Raw genomic sequence first — 22,700 nt, 5'->3', positions numbered from 1 at the left:
GAGTGACAGACCTTTTTCTTCTTTGGAGAGATAGATTTCTTGCTATTGGTGAAGGCCCTTGAAGATTGTAGTTTAAACTCAACTGGAAAGTGGTCACTGACATCCAAGGCCTATCAAGAGATGAATTTGGGAGTTAGGACACTGTCATTTTAGTGATGAACAAATTCAGGCTCAAGGTGGGAAGATAAAACCCCTAAAGTCATGCAACAGAACACACACTAGTGAGCATCATCCTTGGACCAGCTCAATCAGAAATTTAGACAGGTCTTCAAGCCACAGGGTCATTGACTTTGAGACTCGGGGACCAATGGCCCGATGTTGTATCTCCAGTGGCGGCCTCAAAGGATGACACCAGCCCATCTTCCCAGGATAGTGGCACAGAAAGACAAAGAGGGCAGCTGTACCTCGTCTTCGGTCAATTCATAAACTTTCTGAAAGTTAAAGGTGCTGTTTGATTTGGGAACAACAGAGCTGATGATCTCTTGTCCTCTAAGCACGATCCTAGAGAAAGGGAGAGAAGACCGGCCCATTAATTCACCTTGTTGATTTCTGAAACAAACCAAGTTTCCTGTTTGACATCTGGAATTGGCTGAGCAGCCTGGCCCTTTCGTGTGATGTTCAAAGCCCAGGCCTGGTGCTGTGATCCTTAGGACAGTATCTAAGACTGGGGAAATTGGATCATCCCCTGCTGGAGCCCTGTGGGCCCCCACACAGCATTTCCCTGTGTGGACAGTAGCCCTGAAGGTGGAAGAGAAGATTTTATATGAAACATGGACACCACACCGTGGAGCAATGACTTACATACTGAGAATGTTGTTCCCTTTGCAATTATTTTTCACTTTTATTATGGAGAAAGGTGCTGGTTTATCTTTTTTTTTTTTAAGGTTTTATTTAGTTACTAGAGAGAGTTTGGGAGTGTGCATGGGGCGGGGTGGGTGGAGGGCAGAGGGAGAGGGAGAAGCAGACTCACTGCTTAGCAGGGAGCCCGATGCAGGGCACGATCCCAGGAACCCTGGGATCATGACCTGAGCTGAAGGCAGGCACTTAACCCACTGAGCCACCCAGGTGCCCCTGGATTATCTTTAATAACCACCTAGGCTCCCATTTTGACCAAGACAGGGCAGGCTACAATCACCAAGCACTCTGCAAGCAAGATAATTAAGGCAGAATTTAACATTGTTCGGTTTTCACTGGGCTTATTTTTTTTAGTTATTTTCGATTTATGACTAATGATGTTATTTTCTTACCTTAGCATGAAATTTCCTTTGAAAATTAATTTACTTCATTAGAAATGAATGAATTTATAGACAAATACAGGAAAAACCATAGTACAGTGCTTTGTAGTGACAGCAAAGACTGAGAAGATGGTAGTTAAATGAGTTTTGGAACCATGGACTCTAACCTATCCCAAGTGGAGTGACGCATTTGGGATCTGCATGGCCCCAACGGACTGAGTGAGGAAGGACAAGGTGAGTCAAACTGCCAGGTCATGACTATCCACTGAGCTTTTCCTGATTCCAACTGGGCTGATTTGGTTTCCTGTGTTTGCTACCAATCCCACCGTGGTTAACTCTGAACTCAGTCCACAAGTAAACTCTTCACATTCGCTTGGAGATTTCTTCAAGCCATCCTTCAGACCCAGAGACTCAAGAGCTACATAGTTAAGGCCCCCCCGTTTCTGACTTCTAGGGACGTGTGTGGGCAGCTCAGCTGATGGTTGAAGGCTTTCCCGAGGCAGCTCCATGCACAGGCCAGTGCTTGCCATCTTTTGTGTCCAACAGCGAACAGCTCATGGGAGGTAAATAAATATTTGAACACAGAACAAAGACCGGAATTGAGACCACTTCATCTTACTCCCCTTACTAGAAATGTATATCCCTTTTATTTTTTGTGTTTTTTTTTTTTTAAGATTTTATTTATTTATTTGACAGAGAGAGAGAGAGAACAAGTAGGCAGAGAGGCAGGCAGAGGCAGAGGGAGAAGCAGGCTCCCTGCCGAGCAGGGAGCCCGATGCGGGGCTCGATCCCAGGACCCTGGGACCATGACCTGAGCCGAAGGCAGCGGCTTAACCGACTGAGCCACCCAGGTGCCCCTATCCCTTTTATTTAAAAAAATTTTTTTTTTTTTTTTTTTTTTTTTTAATTTGAGACAGAGAGAATGAGAGAGACAGAGAGCACATGAGAGGGGGGAGGGTCAGAGGGAGAAGCAGGCTCCCTGCCGAGCAGGGAGCCCGATGCGGGACTCGATCCTGGGACTCCAGGATCATGACCTGAGCCGAAGGCAGTCGCTTAACCAACTGAGCCACCCAGGCGCCCTAAAAAAAATTTTTTTTAACTTTTTAAGTGGGCTCCATGCTCGAACTCAGACCCCGCGATCAAGAGTCACATGTTCTACCAACTGAGCCAGGCTGGCGCCCCAGAAATTTATATCCCCTTTAAAAAAACATAAAAGAGGGATGCTTGGGTGGCTCAGTCAGTTAAGCGTCTGCCTTTGGCTCAGGTCATGATCCTGGGGTCCTGGGATGGAGCCCCGTGTCAGGCTCCTTGCTCAGAGGGGAGCCTGCTTCTCCCTCTGCTTGCCACTCCCACTGCTTGTGCTCTCTCTTTCTCTTTCTCTGTCTCTGTCAAATAAATAAATAAATATCTTTAAAAAAAATAATAAAAGATATATGCTGGTCTGGAAAACAGAAAATCCAGAGGAACAAATGAAAAATTAATCTTTGAAAAAATCACAGGTGATCCTGCCATCCTTTGGCATATGTGTCTAAACCTGAGGTTCTTTTAGGAAATACCTCTTTTAACCTGTTCCCCCACCCCACCTAATCTACTGTGAGCATCCTTCCCCGTGATGCACTGTTCTGCTTCATTATTTTCTTTTTTTAAAGATTTTTATTTATTTGAGAGAGAGAGAATGAGAGACAGAGAGCATGAGAGGGAGGAGGGTCAGAGGGAGAAGCAGACTCCCTGCCGAGCAGGGAGCCCGACTGCTTCATTATTTTCAATCACCTCTCCCTTGTTGGCCAGGGGAGAATGGGGCCGCAGAAGGGACTTGACCTGCCCAAGGCCGCACACACGGCATGTGCAAGCAGGCTAGTGGGCGAGTGGCCGTCTCCAACCCGCTCTGCTGACAAGCCCTCAAAGCCAGAGTGGGAGCGCAGGCACCGGGGAGCCCAGGCTCCTGCCTTCCCGCCTCTGTCTGCTTTCCCCAATGCTAGGGCGCTTTCCACTCTCAGGAGCCGGAGCAGAGACTTCTGCAAAGAACACACCAGCCCTGAAAGCTCCAAAGAGGAACAAAGGAGGTCATGGGATGGAAGTGAAAGCCTGACCTCAAAACTAGAGAAGTGAGAACAACTGTCTTCTGGCAGAAGCCATCTGGTGCTTCCTTGGAGGAAGGCCGAGCTCTGGGAACCGCAGCCGCCACGGGTTCTGCTACAGATGGGAAGATCAGGAACATTCACATGCTTCGAGTGCCTCCCACACCTCCCGGTTTAAGGAGCAAAAGTGAAAGCTGACTGAAAATCCCCAGGGAGATTTTACAATACTGTTTTTTTTAATGTAAGCTCTACAGCCACCATGAGGCTTGAACTCACACCCCGAGATCAAGAGCCGCGTGCTCCGCTCATTGAGCCAGCCGGGTGCCCCGAGAATGCTGTTATCTAAAGGTATGTATTTGCATTTAGGAATGTATAGCAAGAGCTTTATAAATACTCTTCTACTGGTCTCATATGGAATGTCCATTTCAGCAGTGCTTATGCTCGCAAACTCTTGGCAATAACCTAAGCTCAGTGACAGGGGACTTGAGTGACTAAATTCTGGTATGTCTTCGTGATGAAATAATTAACAGCCGGTGAATGTGTGGAACACTTATCATCTGCCAGGCATTGTGTGAGAAGACATATACTACTTCATCTCCTCCTCCTCATGGTTCCAGAATGAGGCTCGACTACAGTCTCCGTTTTACAGGCCAAGAAGCAAAGACACACAGAGCTTAAGTCTCTCGGTCACAGACCTGGGGTGGGAGAGGCAGGATTTGAAGTTAGGCCTGCACTAGCCACTGCTAAGCCACAATGCTCAGGGCTCCCAGTCATGGTCATGCATGTTGCACACTGCACAAGTACCCGATACGTGGGCCTGAAGTCTAATTGACTCAGCACTGCAACAGGGTTCTTCCTCCGCCCTGAGGGGGGCGCCTTTCCTGAAGCATATCAAGCACTGCATGGGCTAGCCTGAGTCGGGCAGATGAGTCTTACCTGTCATATGCACAGCTGGTGCTCCCCTTGACCGTGGTGTCCTCTTGGTCCCTTATCAGCCAAACAAACCTGGGGTCAGTCCTCAAGCGGATGTTCTTCCAGGCCTTCTTGGGGACATAGCTACAGCCGGCGTTGAAGTCACCCATGAAAATGAAATTCTGAAAGAGTTATTTGGAATCGTCACCTTCTGGGTATTATTGCCAAATACTTTTCCTTAGAACTGCTAGCAATGACTCCACCTCCCATGCCCAGTAAACAGTGGGTTCTGTGACAGGCTAAATTGTGTCCTCCCCACCCCCACCCCCAAATTCATATACTGAAGTCCTAATGCACAATACCTTATGTGACTGTATTGGAGAGAGGGCCTTTAAAGAGGTGGCCAAGGTAAAATGAGGTTATATGGGTGGCCCCTAATCCAATATGACCGGTGTCCTCATAAAAAGAGATTGGACACAGAGAGACACAGAGGGAAGACCAAGGACAGAGGCTTCAGGAGAAACCAATCCTGCTGACACCTTGACATTGGACATCCAGCTTCCAGAGCTGTGAAGAATACATTTCTGTTGTTTTAATGACCCAGTCTTTGGCAGCCCTGGCAAATTAATACAAGATCTTTCTTCATTTCTTTTTTTTTTTTTTTTTAAAGATTTTATTTATTTATTTGAGAGAGAGCGAGCGCACACCAGCACAAACAGGGCTAAGGGCAGAGGGAAAGCGAGCACCCCGGGGTCATGACCTGAGCCGAATGCAGACGCTTCATCAACTGAGCCACCCAGGTGCCCGGATTTCTTCTTGGTTTTTAAAGTTGAAAATGGAGTCACAGTTTGGATAAGTATTTGACAGGTGAGGACGTACAAGGGAAGGTGTTGTCACTGGGCAGGAGGACGTTTGCCGTAACCCTTCCCTCCTGTTCTTAGTCACCGCGTCCGTATTATTCAGCATGCTGAGTTAGGTGGGGATAAAAGAATCCAGCTCACTTATTCCCTCAAATCTTTCTGGCTCAAACTACTGTAGGGTATAAATATATGAATGAATCAACGCCTTTTGTTTCCAAGCAGGAAAGATGAATTCAGGTGGTATGAGAGCTTTGGCGCCATGCTTTCTCTTCTATTGTTTAGAGGTTGGGAACTTACTCCTGTGGAAATTCTCTCTACTGAGGAAGTGGGAAGAGCCTGAAAGGGAGGGGGTGATAGAGTGAGTTGTCTACCCCTGCCCTGAGGCCACCAACAGAACCTTCTATCTTAAAAGTGTTTTTCCCTACAGAGCTTTTGTAACAAAATTTTAATATTCCTCAATCCAGAGGAAGTGTCAGATTTCCTTGTTGGTGTTATTGTTTGGGGCTGTTGCTGACTTTGGAGTTTTCTTCAAAAACATTTTATTTTGACCTCAGAGATCATGGTTTTCCCTGAGATTGATGGGTGCGGCTGAGGACAGATGTCATCCTTAACCCGAGGGGCCACCAGCTCCTATTGTTATAGGCACGATTTACTGAGCATGCATTATGTGTCAGGCCAAGCATTATATGTTTCATAAAGTTGAGGTGCCTGGGTGGCTCAGTAGGTTACGCATCCAACTCTTGATTTCAGCTCAAGTCATGATCTCGGGGTCCAGGGATGGAGCCCCACGTCTGGCTCTGTGCTCACCGTGGAGTCTGCTTGTCCCTCCCCCTCTGCTCCTCCCCTCCCTGCTCCCTCTTTCTCTCAAATAAATAAATAAATCTTAAAAAAATGTTTCATAAAGTTTAAGTTAAATCTCATGATAAACACTAGGAGGTAGAATGGACGTTTAATCCCTGTGGAAACAGGATAGAGGGATAAAGCGACCCGCTCTAGACCACTCCACTCGTTGGCTCAAGTGGTAAAGTCAAGAATTCAATGCTGATCTGCCTCTCTGAAGGCCCTCAGCACAAGAGTAGCCCCTCTTATTCACTCTTGTGCCATCAATGCCTCCCTAGTGCCTGACATTGAAGAAATGCTCAATAAATTCTTGTTAAATGTCAAAGAAATCAAAATTTTAGGAATGAATGAGTCTTTCTCTTGCCTGGCTTTTTACAAATAAGCAATGAATCACACACCTCGTGCTCTCCATGTCCTAGCTCTGTGTCCCCACTTTACTTGACTCATGTTGCACTCTGGACGGTGGGACTGAAGGTGGGGGCTGTCACTGGAGTCACATCCCAAAAGGAGGAAAGAGGAGGAAGAGCCCTGGGGAACACTTCCTTATTTGCCAAGAGCTTTCACAGACCCTCAGACCCACGGAGGGGTAGCATCGCTGTTTTCCAGATGAGGAAATAATTGAGGTCAAGAAGGACGGTGGATATAGCCCCCTAGATAGCACCCCTAGATTCTTGGGGAAAGGACTTCCCTCCTTCACCTCAGTCTGTGAGGTTGGGCTGAAGCTCACACAGATTTAACGAATCAGAGTTTCTCAACCCCCTTGATCACTGTGGTTGGTTCAGGGATGGACATGTGACCCAATCAGGGCCAATGGGACTCCACTCTGGGGCACTTGCTGCATTATGTGGGTGGGCTGGAAGCTGCTGGTGGCCATCTTGCCATCCCAAAGGTGGAGGCCACCCCAGAGGAAACGAGGGCTAAGAGATGGAAAGAAAGAGACAAGCCAAGCCCTGATTACCTTGCCTGAGCCCTGCATCCAGCTATGCCGGACCTACTCCTGGACATTTTAGTTACATGAACCAATAAATTGCACCTCCCTTTTCAGGAACCAATTTGAGAGTCTGTCCCTTGCCATGAAGGACTCCTGACCTCTGTGTGTCTCACTGTTATCATTGCAAAGAGAGAATGATAAAGGTAGTTAGTCGTGGGGTTATTGGGAGCATTAAACGAACTTGTCCATGTCCAGCCTCAGCATAGGGCCTCGCACCAGCTATTCACTCGGTGATTTGGAGCACTGTATGAATTGCCGAGACCCACGTGGGTGGTACCCAGGCAGGTTTAGCAAGAAGGATATTTAAGGCTGAGGTAAGGCCTAAAATGAGGCTCTAACAGGGTGGTTGGCTGCACATGTCTTCCCCCACTTGCCCTCCCGGGGAGTCGCTCATCCCTTCCCAGAACTGGATTCTGCCTCAGCTAGATGGGAGTTCAACAGACAGAGAAGGTCATCACCTCCGCCTTCCAACGGCGTTTCACGTCCCAGTAGACATCAGCCAGCTTATCAATCTCTTTCACGGAGGTCTCAGGGGTGGTGTGCAGGGGGACAATCACGAAGTCCTTGACAACTGAGGAACAGGAAAGAGGCGGAGGTCACATGCACACTTCCCTGAACAGGAGCAGGTTCCATGAACACTGCTCCTGGGAAACGGGACTGCGCTGTCTGGGTCTCCTCATTTCTAGAGGGTCCAGCCGGTGGCTGAGATGTGAATGTTCTTGGGACCATTGGGCCACTGTTTTCAGCACTTGAAAGCTTCTTTTCACCCACTCAACTGCCTGGCTAAGAGAAAGCTGGTAGACAGGCCTCCTTGCTGACATTGTGGGTGTTTTTATTTTCTCATTTTTTGAAAAATGGTATTTTCTACTTTTTTAAAAAATAAGAAGCCTCTTCGGCTTTTGTACCAAAGAAAAACGTTTTTTCTGATATAAAAAATATTGAGGCTTGTCAGTTTATGCTTCTTTTATAATCTGGAAAAAAAGCCCTTCTAAAATTATGGGTTTTTTTAAAGCAGCTTTTTGTGAAATATCTGAAAACTTTCCCCCACCAGGAGGGACTGAGAAAGCCTGCATCAGGGAATGTGGTGAGCCTGGGAACCATGCCTTGCCCACCTGCCAGGGGCAGTTGACGTGTTCTGAACGCCTCTTCCCTGGGCTTTTCCTTGCCCAGTGCCTGGGTCCCCGCTCCTACTCAGGAGCTGAAGGCTGGTGGGGGTCACTGCTCAAGTCACACAGTGGAGAGTCAGGACTCAGATCAGGAAGCCTGTCTCCAGGACCCCACACTTACCCACCAGCCTTATCTCCCCCCTCTCCTCCTCAGGCCTCTACTCCACTCCCCATCTTCTCTTTGGTCCCCCTAAACACCCCCACCCCTTCCCCCCCTGTGAGCTTGTGTGTGCTCACTGGGATCTCCCCCTGGAATGTCCCTTCGCACAGCTCTCTGTGATTGGCTTCTTCAAGTCACAGCCCAATGTCACCCTGAAGAGGCCATCTGTGGCCTACCCCATCTAAGGCGGGCCCCTCACCCCACCATGGAATGCACCCTGCTTTTACTTCCTTCGTGTTCTGAAATTACTTGCTGTGCTTCTTAGTTTGGCCCACTGGAACCAAAGCTCTGTCTTGCTCACCCTCTTGGCTCCAGCACTTAGCATAGCACCTGGCCCATGGGAGGGACTCCAAAATGTTTGTTGATTGAATACATGATTGAATGAATGAATGAATAAAGGAAAGAAATGATAAATGAATGGCTCACTCAAATAGAGGGGACGTAAGGATGTTTCCTTGTGCAAGAGAGAAAATTCCAAACAGGGCATGGCTGCGGTGCCATCCTCGGGGAGGAGGGGAGGAGAAGGGTGAAAAGGTGGATGCTCAAGACAAACAGGTTTGTTTAGCAATGTTTAGCTATGCGTAACTGAAGACTCTCTTCGAGAAGGTGTGGGGTGCTCTCCAAATACTGTCTGGTTAGCCAAGTGAGAATCATGTGCACGACAAAGGTGATTATTACACATGCTCTTTGAAGGGCATTTCTGCCCTAAACAGCCCCCACCTCCTTCTCTTTTTCTACTGGAAATTTCCTCCACCATTCTTCCATGTTTGTTTTCCTGAAGTACTAATTAAGCCAGGACAGAAATAGTTACCTTCCTCATTCAGGCTGTTTATATCTGTGTAATATATATGTGGGTGTGCATTATGTACAGCTCTGCATATACTTATTTGGTCAGTATCTGTCTTGCCCACTACAACATAACTTCCCTAGGACAGGGACCTTGTCTGTCTTGTCCAGTGCCTGGAACAGAGCCTGGCATGTGGTAGGTACTGAAAAAAATATTTGATTCCATATAGCTCCAATCTGTAAATCAAATTAATTCTTGACTTTCCATTTAGAGATGCACAGTGCTTAAGAGTGTGGGCGCCCAAGATAGTGGCTTGGGTTACAACCCCGCTCATTCATTTCAAGAGCTACTGAGTGACCTTGGGCAAGTGACTCCACTTGTTTGAACCTCGGCTTCCTCAAATGTAAAGTGTAGATAATCCTAGGTCCTCCCCTGCAGGGTGTTGCAACGATTACAGGAACCTAGCACTAATCAGGGATCAATAATTATTGGTGGCTTATGCAAGTGTAGTTGTCTAAGTTCAAAGGTGCAATCATTTGGATTTCCTCTCTACACCCAGTCTGTGGAGGAGATTGGAGGGGGAGGGTGGGGTGGAGGGACAGGGAGGCTCTAGGTTGGGGGTTCATCTCTGCTAGCCATCACTGGGATTTTTTTTTAATGACTTTGTATTTGATTGGGACTGAAGAATTGTGGTAAATAATTTCCATCAGCCTAAATGCTCCAAAGAGAGTGGAGTTATCACTGATTTCAGAACGTGGGTTCCAGGTTGAGGAGGTCTTGAGTCATGGCATTTTGAGAAGCCAGGCTACATCCTCAGCATTCAAATATTAGACGTTCTTAATGGCCATCTCAAGTCTAATGCCTCCCTAACGATGCTGTGCAAACCCTGGGACCCCAGCTCACACTCAGGGCTACTGTCCATTCGTGCGATCACAGGAAGATCATGCGCAAGAGGGGCCTGTGGGTCTCACCGGTGTGGGGTGACTGGAACCAGACCACAAAGGGTTCCCTGGAAAACACGTCTGAGTCTCCAGCCTGATAGTCATGGTAGAGGTAGCGTTTCTTCACAGACACTAGCTTTTCCCTAGAAATAAAAAAAAGGAAGCCCTTCCAGTTGAGTCAGTTGCCTTCTTACTTCATTCAGGAAGCAGAGACATAGCACATGTCTTTATTAGCCCCCCAGGCAGGCTCTTGCCCTGCAAGGGATCTTTCGCTCGAGAACAAGTTTCTGTCAATTCTTCTCAATGGCCAGAGCCCTTTGAAAGCTGGTGATCTGAACAGTCCCAGTTATTTGGGGCACCCACAAGTTAATGTTCAGACTTAGAACAAATTACTGGTAGGAAGAAGGCAAGACTATGAAGTTTCAGAGTCAACCATGCTGGGCAGCTCAGGTCTCTATCCCTGGGCTAGGACTTGACTGTGAAGGATAAAGAACTGACCCTGCAGACGAGGCAGCCCCTGAGTCAACCAACAAATTCGGTGTCAGGAAGCTGCTTTAGTTTGAGGAGATAATGCTTTGCTTCGGCCTCAATTTGACAGCAATTATTTTGATCAATATTGAGAACTGGTTAGAGATCATTAGAGATCCAAATTTGGTTTTGAAGAAAAGAGATGCGGGGCGCCTGGGTGACTCAGTCGTTAAGCGTCTGCCTTCGGCTCAGGTCATGATCCCAGGGTCCTGGGATCGAGCCCCGCATCGGGCTCCCCGCTCAGCAGAGAGCCTGCTTCTCCCTCTCCCACTCCCCCTGCTTGTGTTCCCTCTCTCTCTGTGTCTCTGTCAAAAAAATAAATAAAATCTTAAAAAAAAGATGCATTTTGATTCAATTCATAGTCATCATTTATAAGTGAATCATGTCCCAGGAAACAGAGATTATACTTACTTGTAGAGAAAGGCATACTGTTCCTTATATGTGTTTCTTCCAAGCCGAGAGCTAATCACATAGTTGTACTTTATGCTTCTTCTTGAGTTTCTAGAAAACATAAAGATTTTACATTGCATCTTAAAAAAGTAAGCATTCCCCTGCTGCATGCTCCCCTCTCTCCAATCTGTGTCCATATTGCCAATGGCATCATGGAGAAAGGCTGCTATTCATCATAACCTTAGAGTCTAATGAGAAGGGCCACCAGCGACTATGAATGTGACATCTCTCAGGATCTTTACAGCCATTATCTCTTGCCCTTAGGAGGTAGGTAGTATTGTTACCCATTTTTTATAGTTTGCAGGTGCAAAGCTGAGATTTGAGCTCAGATCCTACATACCCCAAATCCACATGCTTTGGCCTGCACCTGTGGGACATTATTGAGACCATAGAAGATTCAGTCAGAATCAGCCCCAAATCCCACTCTGGCTTATGGCTGGGGCTGACCTCATACTCAGGTTACCCTGTCCCTGCATTACCCCTGAACATTTCTCATAGGCAGGATTCCTAGTACCATTTTCATTGGACATTCACTCCTGCTCTGAAAACCCCCAAACATTTTCTCACAAGTCCTGGAACTATGATTTCAAATCAGCTATGGGGGCGCCTGGGTGGCTCAGTCGTTGGGCGTCTGCCTTCGGCTCAGGTCATGATCCCAGGGTCCTGGGATCGAGCCCCACATCGGGCTCTCTGCTCAGCGGGAGGCCTGCTTCTCCCTCTCCCACTCCCCCTGCTTATGTTCCCTATCTCGCTGTGTCTCTCTCTGTCAAGTAAATAAATAAAATCTTCAAATGAGCTATGGTTTATGTCCTGGGGGCTAGAGATACAGCTGTGAAGTCCCATTAACTGTACCCCTCATTTATACCAGGGAAATGGACCCTCCGTGTGCTTGCCAAGCCTGCTGGTAACTCCACCCCGGGCAGAGCCTGACACGGTTTTACTCCATTCACACACGAAGATCTAGGGCATATCTAAGCTGTGGCATGTTCTCAGGTTCGGTTGAAAAATAGCAGAAGGGGTCTTTAGGAGCCAACTGAGGCCCTGCAGAAATTCCTGGGAGTGCAGATACATCCTCTAAGGCAGATCCGGCCACTGGGGCCTGAGAAGTATGGACAGTGGATTCTACTAGGCTTCCAGTTTGGGAAAGCTGGCCTTGTTCCAAATCTCGCCTGCCAAATTTTGGGTTGGCAAACTGCTTACAATGACTCAGCTGTGAGGCGACTAAGGCCCCTCCTGGCTTACGGGAGATAAGGGGACAAACAGGCCTGCGTCTGCCTGGAGTCCTTGGCACAGTCTAGGGAGGTTGGGGAGAACTGAGAGCAGTGAGGGTGGGAAGACCCCATCCGGGCTGGCTGTGGGGAGGGGCTTGGAGCCCCCTGCTCTCCCATACTTCTGAAAACTGACCAGAGCCCCTCTATGGAAGACTGAGGAGGCTCAGAATAGAGCAACAGCTTTAAAGTCAGACATGACCCGGGTCCAAAGGTAAGCTCCACCATTTACCGGCTGGGGGGACTTGGGCAGGTCCCTCCTCTCTGTGCCTCAGTTCCCTCAGCTATAAGGGAAGCATTAATAGTACCGACCTTACAAAGTTGTTGTGGGAGTAAATGAAATAGCACACATAAATTGATTAACAGGATGCCTGGCATGTAGTTAGGGTATCGATGGTAGCCGTTACACGTGGCCCTCTGGACCACCATCTGCCATCATAATTTTCCTCCTTTTACTAGTAATAGACACCACCAGCACTTACTGATCCCTACTATGTGCCAGGCACAATCCAACCAGTTATATGCAGGATTTAATCACTGCCACATCCCAGGAAGATGGGTTCCATTATTAGCCAGGGAAAATGAGGTACAAAGAGGTTGAGTAATGTGCTCAAAGGCATAGCAGGGCCAAGATCCAAACACAAGTGGTATGAGACAAGTGTAGGTGCCTAGCCCTTGTGCTAAACTCCCTTTTCTATTGTCAAAGATCAGATCTACAACCACTGAGGCGAAAACATATTTTTAGATGAGAAACTGAGGCCCAGAGAGGGGCGAGGCCAGCCGCAGAGGCCTCTGTGTAAATGAGAGTGTCCAAGGCTGGACACTAATGAGGCTGGATTGACCATTCATTTATTTTTTTAAAAAATGCGAGGGCGCCTGGGTGGCTCAGTTGGTTAAGCGACTGCCTTCGGCTCAGGTCATGATCCTGGAGTCTCTGGATCGAGTCCCGCATCGGGCTCCCTGCTCGGCAGGGAGTCTGCTTCTCCCTCTGACCCTCCCCCCTCTCATGTGCTCTCTCTCTCATTCTCTCTGTCAAACAAATAAATAAAATCTTTAAAAAAAAAAAAAAATAAATAAAATAAATAAATAAATAAATAAATAAATAAAAAATGCGAGTTTTCTTAATTATAAAAGTATAATGATGACCAGATGTACCGGATGGTAGATTACATGGTTGGTTGTTAGCATTTTCTCTGTGCTTTTAAGGATGTTTAAAATGTTTCATAAGAAAAAGGAAAAGAGGTATAACATTCTCATTGTAGAAAACCTGGAAAATACAGAAAATATATAGAAGACATCACATTTAAATTCCTTGTAATTTTTACTCTGAGAGAGCCTTGGTCAACCGTTTGGTTCACTGCTTTTGAATCTTTTAAATGTTTTTTGTTTTGTTTTTCTTTTGACATAATTGAGTTACTTGGTACATATTATTGTATACACTAGTTTGTGGTGTAATCTTACTGTGCATGTACAAAAGAAACATTATATTAGAAGTTTTTAAAAATTGGAGTGCATCAGAATCACCCGGGAAGGTTATTTAGATGAAGATTATTCTCAGGGATCCCACAGACATTCTCATTCAATAGACTGGCGGTTCTTGAATGTGCCTTTTTGACTCACTTTGGGGTGATTTTCAGGTGGGTGGCTTTGCTGATTATTCTTTGAGAATGAATATAAATCATAAATATAATCCAGTGTAATCAAAGATTATTTGAGGACATTATATTTTGGGGTTTTTTGAAGTTATAAAATCAATTCAGACTTTTTGTGAAATATTCAAGTCATATAGAAATATATAAAGTAAAAAGTAAATGTTCCCCATTTCTTCACTGACCCTGTCCACAGTGGTCTTACAATCACACCCACCCCCTGGCCCAGAAGTAACCACTGTTAACAGTGTGGAGTGCATCCTCCCGTTCTTTCCTCTATGCCCATGCAAACTCAAACACACTCTTATTCATGCATAGTGTAATGTGATCACTGAAATGGGCTACTCTACCTACAGTTCTGAACCTGCTTTTTTCAATATACTGCAGCTGTCTTTCCATGCTGGAATATTTAGCTCGAACCTATTCTGTACTGAACATGCTTTTTAATGGCTACATAATATTCCAGCCTGTGGGCGTATCATAACTTCATATTTGTACTCAATCTTTTCCTTATGACAGTAGTTCTCATTTCAGCCTCTTGTCTCTTTCGTTTCTTTCTCTGTCCTGGCTCCTCATCTGTTTCCTCTATTTTGCTTTCTCATATTAAAACTAGCCAGTCAAAAGTTCTCAGGACTGCAGTTAGTGGAGTTGGAAGCCTGGGCAGTGTTGGCCATGTGACCTGGTGGTCAGGGCAACTGCTGGCTTTCACGCTAGTTTCAGTTCCTGGGGCTTTTCAGGTGCCCTTGCACTTGACCTTGAGCCTGCAGGGGGTCCAGCCCTCCCCCCGCCCCATCTTTACCCATTTAGTCTCTCCATCAGTGTGGGACAGATCATGTTGTTGCTGTCCTTGATTTCCATCAGGAGTATGATATCACAGCGTTTGATGACCTGCAGAGACAGAATTCCCAGATGTTTCAGGTAAATAATCTACAGATAATAAAATCTTTTATTGGGCACTGTGTTTTAAGTATAGGATTGGTGTTTTGTTAAAGTAATTAACTTCATTGCTGAAACAAGTGAGGAACTTCCTGAAGTAGGTAATATCGTTATGTCCTTTTTATTTTATTAAAGATTTTATTTTTAACCTCTACGCTCAAAGTAGAGATTGAACTCACAATCGTGAGATCAAGAGTTGAAAGCTCCGCCAACTGAGCCAGCCAGGCACCCCAGTTATGTCCATCGTAAAGATGTGGAGCCTGGGGGCTCCAGGGAAGTCAAGTAAACTACCCAAAGTCACTCAGCTAGAAAGTGGCTGAGACAGAATGCAAATCAAGGCAATCCAAATCCAGAGCCTATGATCACATGACCACACATCCTATATCTTGGCTTTGCTTGAATAATCACAATAACAATAATAAATATTTATTAAGCTCTTAGTGAGAGGTATACGGCTGGATATGGGTCTCCCCAGTTCACCTGGCAACAAAATTATAATAATAAAATTTCTAAGGGCTAACGTGAGCCTACTCTGAGCCTCACCAACTCTGCGACATGACTATGATTATTAGCTCGCTAAACATAGGAGGAAACCAGGCTCAGAGTGATTGAGTGAAAAGTTTGAATTCACACAGCCAGTATATAGATAGTAGAGTCAGGATTTAAACTCAGGTTCGTGTGACTACAAAGCCCACCACGCTGTTAAAATACCAGGGAGAGCTGGGTCTGGCCACCAAGCCAGCCTGCTGATTTAGTCACTTGTCACTGTCAGACCTTTCTGGAAGGCACCTTCACATATATACCGAGGGGCGCCGGGCTGGCTCGGTTGGTGGAGCGCGTGACTCTTGATCTCAGAGTTGTGAGTTTGAGCCCCACGCTGGGTTTAGAGAGTACTTAAAAATAAGTAAAATCTTTTTAAAAAATACTCTTTAAAGTATCTATCAAAAGCCTTAGAGAATATACTTACCCTTTGGCCTAGTTTTCCCACCTCGTGGAAGGTCTTCTATTGTAATGAAATATCTACTATTTCTCTGCCTCTCAGTGTCCTCATCTATAGACTGGAATGATGATAGTTATTCCCTTACAGGGTTGCTGGGGGATTAAATGGTTACCTCGAGCAGTGCCATGTAAGAGGCACACAATAAATTATTATTGCTATTATTATTACTTGTACAGATCAAAGAGGAAGATGCATTTTAACAACAACAACCACAAAATTGGAAACAACCTACGTAACCCCAAATAGGAAAGCATTAAATGAAAGATAGCATAGGGCATTATATAGCATTAAAAGTCATGTTTATGGGCGCCTCAGTGGCTCAGTCCGTTAAGCGTCTGTCTCTTGATTTCAGCTCAAGTGATGATCTCAGGGATGTGGTTTCAAGCCCCATGTCGGGCTCTGCGCTGGGCGTGGAGCCTGCTTAAGATTCTCTCTCCTTCTGCCCCTCCCCCCTTTAAAAAAAGTAATGTTTTAAAAGAATATTAACAAAATAAATAAAGAATATTAACAAAACAAATAAAGAATATTAACAACATGTGAAATGGTTCTGATATAAAAGCAGGATACAAAACTGATGATATAGGGTAGTCTCCATGCTGAAAAACAGATACAAATTTATGTATTTATTTTTGCATAGAAAAATGCCCATAATGCCCTAAATGCCAATAGCTCTTATCTTCCAGTGATGGGATAACACTTCTTTATATGTTTCTATATTTTCAAAATAGTCCCTAATGACTATTTTTTACTTAATAAAATTAATTTAGAAATTATAAATTTATAATTTTAAAAAATTATACCTTTCTAATTAAAAAATATTAAAGTGTTATTTAAAAAAGAAGACTGCAGGGCGCCTGCATGGCTCAGTCGGTTAAACATCTGCCTTCAGCTCAGGTCATGATCCCGGGTCCTGGGATCGAGCCCCACATCGGGCTCCCTGCTCAGTGGAGAGCCTGCTTCTCCCTCTGCTCCTCTCTCTTGCTCTCTCTTTCACGTAAATAAATAAGTAAAGAATATAAAATCCCTGGCCTAGAGCAGGTGCTCATACACGAGGCTCTGTAAATATCACTGTCCTGAATGTCTGGGTTCGGGTTTCACTGCCTGCCACTCCCCCTGGTTGTGCTCTCTCTGTCAAATAAATAAATAAAATCTTAAAAAAAAAATAAATGTTAGCTCTTATCATCAACTTATTGAATTTTTATAATAAACCTTCGATGCAGGTCCTCTTATTATCCCCATTGTGTCGTTGGGACTCAGGCTCAGCGTGGCTAAGTAATCTGAACATCGTGTGGATATGAATAATGGGATCCTCTACTACACAGCCCCTCTTGACCACTATGCTCAACAACCAAGGAAATCATATTCCTGCAATTGTTCCTCCTCCTCCCTTTTCAATGCAATCCATAGGTGGAGGGCAAAAATGGACGAGGGTTCAGACTCCCTTTCCTGAGCTGAAGCGTTGAGCTTTTAGATTCCCTGCTTACAACCCTTTTGCCCACACAACGAACACTCCAGAGCTCCACATCTCCAGCAGTTACTCTAGCAGATTTCCACTTCCCTTGGGTACTTGCCTCTGAACCTCTGGGAACATTTCCTATAGACTGGAATCTACACTGTGGTGAGCAATGGCTCAAGATCTCATCGTCAGCATTCTCCTTGGGATGAAACCTATAACTTTAACTGGTTGGCCCTTATCTAGCCATCCATCCTCCCACCCATCTATCCATTCATTTGCTTATCCATCCAACAAAATTTTATCAGGGGCGTGCTACGTACCAGGCAACGTGCTAGGCCTTGCTTTACTCCCAACTGTACAGCATCTGGCATGAGTCAAGGAGCGAGGGGAGGGAGGGGGAGGGAGGGAGGGACAGGGAGCCATACTGGAACCAGTTGAGCCAAGTTTATAAAGCACAAATACCTTCCGTGTATTTAACTCTTCTTTATGGCATTGTAAAGAAAAATGGGAATAAATTTCCTAGCCAGTCCTTTAAAAAATAATTTTGTTACAGTTTTCTTTTTTTTTTTTTTTAAGATTTTATTTATTTATTTGACAGAGAGAGAGATAGCGAGAGCAGGAACACAAGCAGGGGGAGTGGGAGAGGGAGAAGCAGGCCTCCCGAGGAGCAGGGATGCGGGGCTCGATCCCAGGACCCCGGGATCATGACCTGAGCCGAAGGCAGACGCCTAACGACTGAGCCACCCAGGCACCCCTACAGTTTCCTAATTATAAAAATAATGTTGCTTATTATAGAAAATTTGAAAAATACAGAAAAGACTATAAAAAATCATCTGATGACCTGTAAACCCAACACTCAGACACTTTTCACATGATTTCTCTACTTACACATATTTACAAAATGACATCAAAATAACTAGCCTGTTAACTGAATCAAATGGCCTTAGATTCATATCTTGACTCTATTGCTCACCAGCTGTGTGACCCTGAGCAAGTCACTTAAGCTCCCCGAACCCGCCAGACTCCTTATCTGTAAACTGAGGCAATATCCTCTTCATGGGGTTGTCATGGGCATTAAAGGATATGATGGATGTAAAACATTCAGTCCAGTTCCTGGCACGGAAAAGATGCTCCACAAACAGTGGCAATGTTTATCACACAGTATGGGTCTTGTTGTTTTGTTTGTTTGTTTGTTTGTTTGTTTCCAGCCTCATGTGATGTTGTGAGCATTTTCCCCACAGTGATTAAATACTCATTTTTCAGATCTATAACTGATACATGTTTTCCCTGCCCCAGTTTCAGGCCAGGAAAAATATATCTCCCCTGACTCTATGTCTGCAGAATGAAGCTCCAAAGATGGGGGGCCCCCAGAAGGCCCTCCCAGACCTGAAACTCAAGATTTTCCTGACTGTTCACAGAGGGAGGGAGTAGAGGTTGAGCACGGCCAACAGTGAGGGGTTCCCAGCAAGCGGCGTTGTGTTGTGAGTGGGCCTGGGGAGAGCAGAGGGACAGTCTAGAGAAGTCTTATGAAGACTTTGGGGCCAAGAGTGGCCTATGAAGCCCTCTTTTGTGCCTCTAAACAGGGGGCAGCACAGCATGGGAGGGGAAAGAGCCCAGATAGGGTCAGTTAGGCCTGGGTCCCCATCCTTACTCTCACACTTACTGGCTCCATGACCCGGGACTATGTCCTTCTCCTCTCTGAACTCCACTTGCCCATCTGCAAAAGGCAATCCGAGGGGTTGTGAGGCTGAACTTGGATGCTGCACATTAAGGACCTGGCCCACAGTAAGCACTCCTGAAATTATAAGTACAATGTGCTGTGGGAGACTATGCTTACCAAGTCCACCGTCTCATCCCCGGTGCCTCGGGGCATCTGGCACATGGCCTACCTTCAGTGAGTATCTGGGGGATGAACGAACTTTGCACTTTAAGGACACAAACTGAGGGAGGGGACAGAAGCAGCCTTGCCCAGGCAGGGTTTGGCATCTGGAGAACTGCTTGTGGTGCCGGCCAGCAAACCCAAGAGGGAGAAGACAGGCCTCCCTCACTCTCCAACCTCCCCAGTGAAGGTCATAATGACAACAGCATGATGAAGCTGGGCTCATCTCCGAAGTGATCAAGCCAGTATGGAAGGGTGGACAAGGCATCTTCTCTAATAGGGTTGGGTCATATGGCTGGATTCAATCCTGGTTCTTCCGCTTACCCGCTAGGGAATCCTGGGTAAGGCACTTCAGCATTCTGAGTCTGCCTTCTCAGTTACAAAGTGGGGGCAGTGCCATCTATGCCATAATATTAAATAAGAACAGAGGGGCGCCTGGGGGGCTCAGTCAGTTAAGCGTCTGCCTTCAGCTCAGGTCATGATCCCGGTGTCCTGGGACTGAGCCCCACATCAGGCTCCCCGCTCAGCATGGAGCCTGCTTCTCCCTCTGCTCCTCTCTCTTGCTCTCTCTCTCACATAAATAAATAAGTAAAGAAGAATATAAAATCCCTGGCCTAGAGCAGGTGCTCAGACATAAGGCCCTGTGAATATTACTGCCCTGAATGTCTGGGTTCAGGTTTCACTGTAAGTGCCCTCGGTGGCTCTGGCAGTGTTTGGGGATGGCCTCTGTTTACGGGATGGTTTTGCAGCAACAGGGTTCGGTAAGGAGTCCTTGACAGAGACTTCCCACACGCTTGGTGCTTGGGGTGATGGGCCGTCCGTCAGTCGGCCTTCTAGGACACGGCAGCTCAGGGGAGGTGTGAGTGTAGGGCCCCAAGGATGGAATCTCCAAGAACCAAAAGACAGCCTCTTGAGACTGTGATGACTTTTCCTGGGTAGAATAAGTGAGGAAGGTGATGGGCACCTGGGAACTCAGAGGTACCCAGGCTCCATGCGCCCTTGTGTGAGGAAGCAGGGAAAATAGTTTCCTGGTGCATCAGAGCTCCCTGTTGAGTCAGGGAGTCTTGGCTCCCACAGGTTGGGCATGGCTGTTTTGGTTAAACGACCAGTGCTGGAAGGCCTTGGGTACCATCCAAAGGGCAGGCCAGCCAGGGGGAGGGCAGTCTGAATGGGAACAGAACATGTAGTCCTTGCTCTAATCCATTTCGTGTATTAATACCAACAGTGGTGGCTCTGTAATCATCTGCCTGGTCCCAGGCTCTCCTGGGGCCCTTCCACACCTTGAGTTCTCTCTGCCAACTGGCGCTACAGGTTGTGTAAGGCCCACTTTCTGAAAGGCCCAGAGGCTCAGGGAGGAGAAGGGAATTCCTGAGCTCGCTCACACAGCTGCTGGGCAGGATCTGAACCCAGGGCTCCTCGGGTTCTTACCATACCACGGTGCCCCCACGGTTTTCTAAGGCGATAATACCCAGACAGAGCCCTGGGAAAGGTTTCAGCTCCCAGCATCATCAAAGATAAATTAACCTGTTGGGTAAAGAGAGTCAGCTGACTCCAGAGAAACGAGAGCAGCGGGCGCCTGGGTGGCTCAGTTGGTTAGGTGACTGCCTTCGGCTCAGGTCATGATCCTGGAGTCCCGGGATCGAGTCCCGCATCGTGCTCCCTGCTCAGCAGGGAGTCTGCTTCTCCCTCTGACCTTCCTCCCTCTCATGCTCTCTCTCTCTCATTCTCTCTCTCAAATAAATAAATAAAATCTAAAAAAAGATGACTGTGGGCGCCTGGGTGGCTCAGTTGGTTGGGCGACTGCCTTCGGCTCAGGTCATGATCCTGGGGTCCCTGGATCGAGTCCTGCATTGGGCTCCCTGCTCGGCGGGGAGCCTGCTTCTCCCTCTGACCCTCCCCCCTCTCATGTGCTCTCTGTCTCTCTCATTCTCTCTGTCTCAAATAAATAAATAAAATCTTTAAAAAAAAAAAAAAAGAAAGAAACGTGAGCAGCGACTCCAGACCTTGGTCATATTGCCCAAGGGAAGTTTTATCTAAGTGGAGAGAAAGATTAGAATTGGTAGTTGGGAAAAGGTTGATGGGGTGGAAGGTGCAGAAGGAGGGAGAGAGGGGGAAGAGGGAGAGAGAAAGAGAGAGAGGAAGGAAGGAAGGAAAGAAAGAAAGAAAAGAAGAGAAGAAAAAGAAAAGTGAAAGAAGAGAAAGCGAAAAAGTCTGTGCTGTATTGATGGATAAAAAGACCAGGCTGGGCTGGCATCCCAGCTCCCCTCCACCCACCCACCCACCACCTACGTGAGGTCACTACACCTTTTGTTGTTCATCTCTTCCTGGGGGATAATGACCCTCCTTCTCAAGGGTGATGAAATGAAATTGTGTATTTGTAGTGCCCGGCAGGGGCATTCAGTAAATGGTGATCAACATGATAGTAATAGCCAGCCCCTCCCTGGAGCTTACTAGAAGCCAGATACTGTTTTAGGAGCTTTACATTTACCAACTCACATATTCCCCCCAAACAGTCCCACAGGGGGGTACCGTCATAGCTCCTGAGCACCCCTCATGTTCGGAGGGTGACATGAAGCCCAGAGAGGGGATGTGGCTATTGGCATTATTGCTGTCAGGGTTGTGACCGAATGCCAAGTCAGCTGCTACCTAGAGACAACTTCAGTGACATTTCTCCCGAGTCTCTTCAAATCTGAAAGCAGAGAGATGGCGTGAGGGGTGTCCAGCACTCTTTCTGACAGGAGGGGTGTCTCACCTTCATGATGATATCCATGGCATTCTTGTTTTCTTTCTTGGCTTCCCCAAAGGACCTCACGTTAAAGGAGCAGAGCCTCAGGGCCAGGGCACTGGTGATGGACAGGAAGAGAAGCAGAAGGCAGGCCGGCGGCTGAGGCATCCTGGCTCGGCTCGGGCTTCACGAGAGGACAGCGATGTCTGGCGTGCGCGGGCTCTGGGCCACCTCCTCGGGCTCAGCTGACTTATAAAGGCTGCAGATAACAGGAGTGACTGGATTCCATGTTGCTACTTTCACTTCTCTGAGGAACTGAAGATCATGGGTTTCATTCCCCAAGGAAATGCAGAAAAGGGAGCCCCTTTTAGGAGCCCCTATTTTTGTCACTCTGGTGAGGAAATCGGCCTGCTTAATCGAGGGACCATCCCCTGCAAAGTCTCTCAGATCCCAACCGGGAACCAGCTGTGACATCTGTTCATCAACCCTGAGGTGGCATGCCATGTGCCTTTTCCTGAGAATGGATGACTCGGAAGCGGTCCACCCCGGAGGGCAGCTGGGCTGAGGGCGCCTTCTGGGGGCGGGGGTGATGGTGGGGCAGGGGTCAGTGGGAAATCCTGCCAGGTTTTCTGTCCTTACTGGGATTTAGCCACCAGCTGTCCGCTGGACACACCCAGACTCCAACTCTCTAATTGCCCTGGTGGGCATAATTAAGGTCAACTCTGGTTTGAGTTACATCACGTTTTAGGCAATTTTACCATTTGCAGTTTAACACTCCAGACGCTAGCGATGTGTTGCCAGGGAGCGCAATTTCTAGTCTGCTGGAACGGGTCGGTCAA

General features: G+C 46.9%; 1 protein-coding gene across 1 annotated transcript; it reads right to left on the bottom strand.

Annotated features, from left to right (window-relative positions):
- Nucleotides 1-5: 5 nt before the first annotated feature.
- DNASE1L3 (deoxyribonuclease 1 like 3) lies at nt 6-22,333 on the bottom strand (the record flags this gene model as incomplete). Its single annotated transcript, XM_021695028.2, has 8 exons — nt 21,889-22,333; nt 14,665-14,753; nt 10,910-10,999; nt 10,001-10,113; nt 7,375-7,487; nt 4,250-4,407; nt 405-501; nt 6-110 (listed from the first exon to the last, which is right to left on the bottom strand). Coding segments are annotated over exons 1-8 (906 nt in total), but the record flags the coding sequence as incomplete, so codon positions are not given.
- Nucleotides 22,334-22,700: the final 367 nt, after the last annotated feature.

This window comes from Neomonachus schauinslandi, chromosome 1 (assembly GCF_002201575.2).
Source record: "Neomonachus schauinslandi chromosome 1, ASM220157v2, whole genome shotgun sequence".
Classification (NCBI taxonomy): Eukaryota; Metazoa; Chordata; class Mammalia; order Carnivora; family Phocidae; genus Neomonachus; species Neomonachus schauinslandi.
This window is presented reverse-complemented; position numbering and strand designations above follow the sequence as displayed.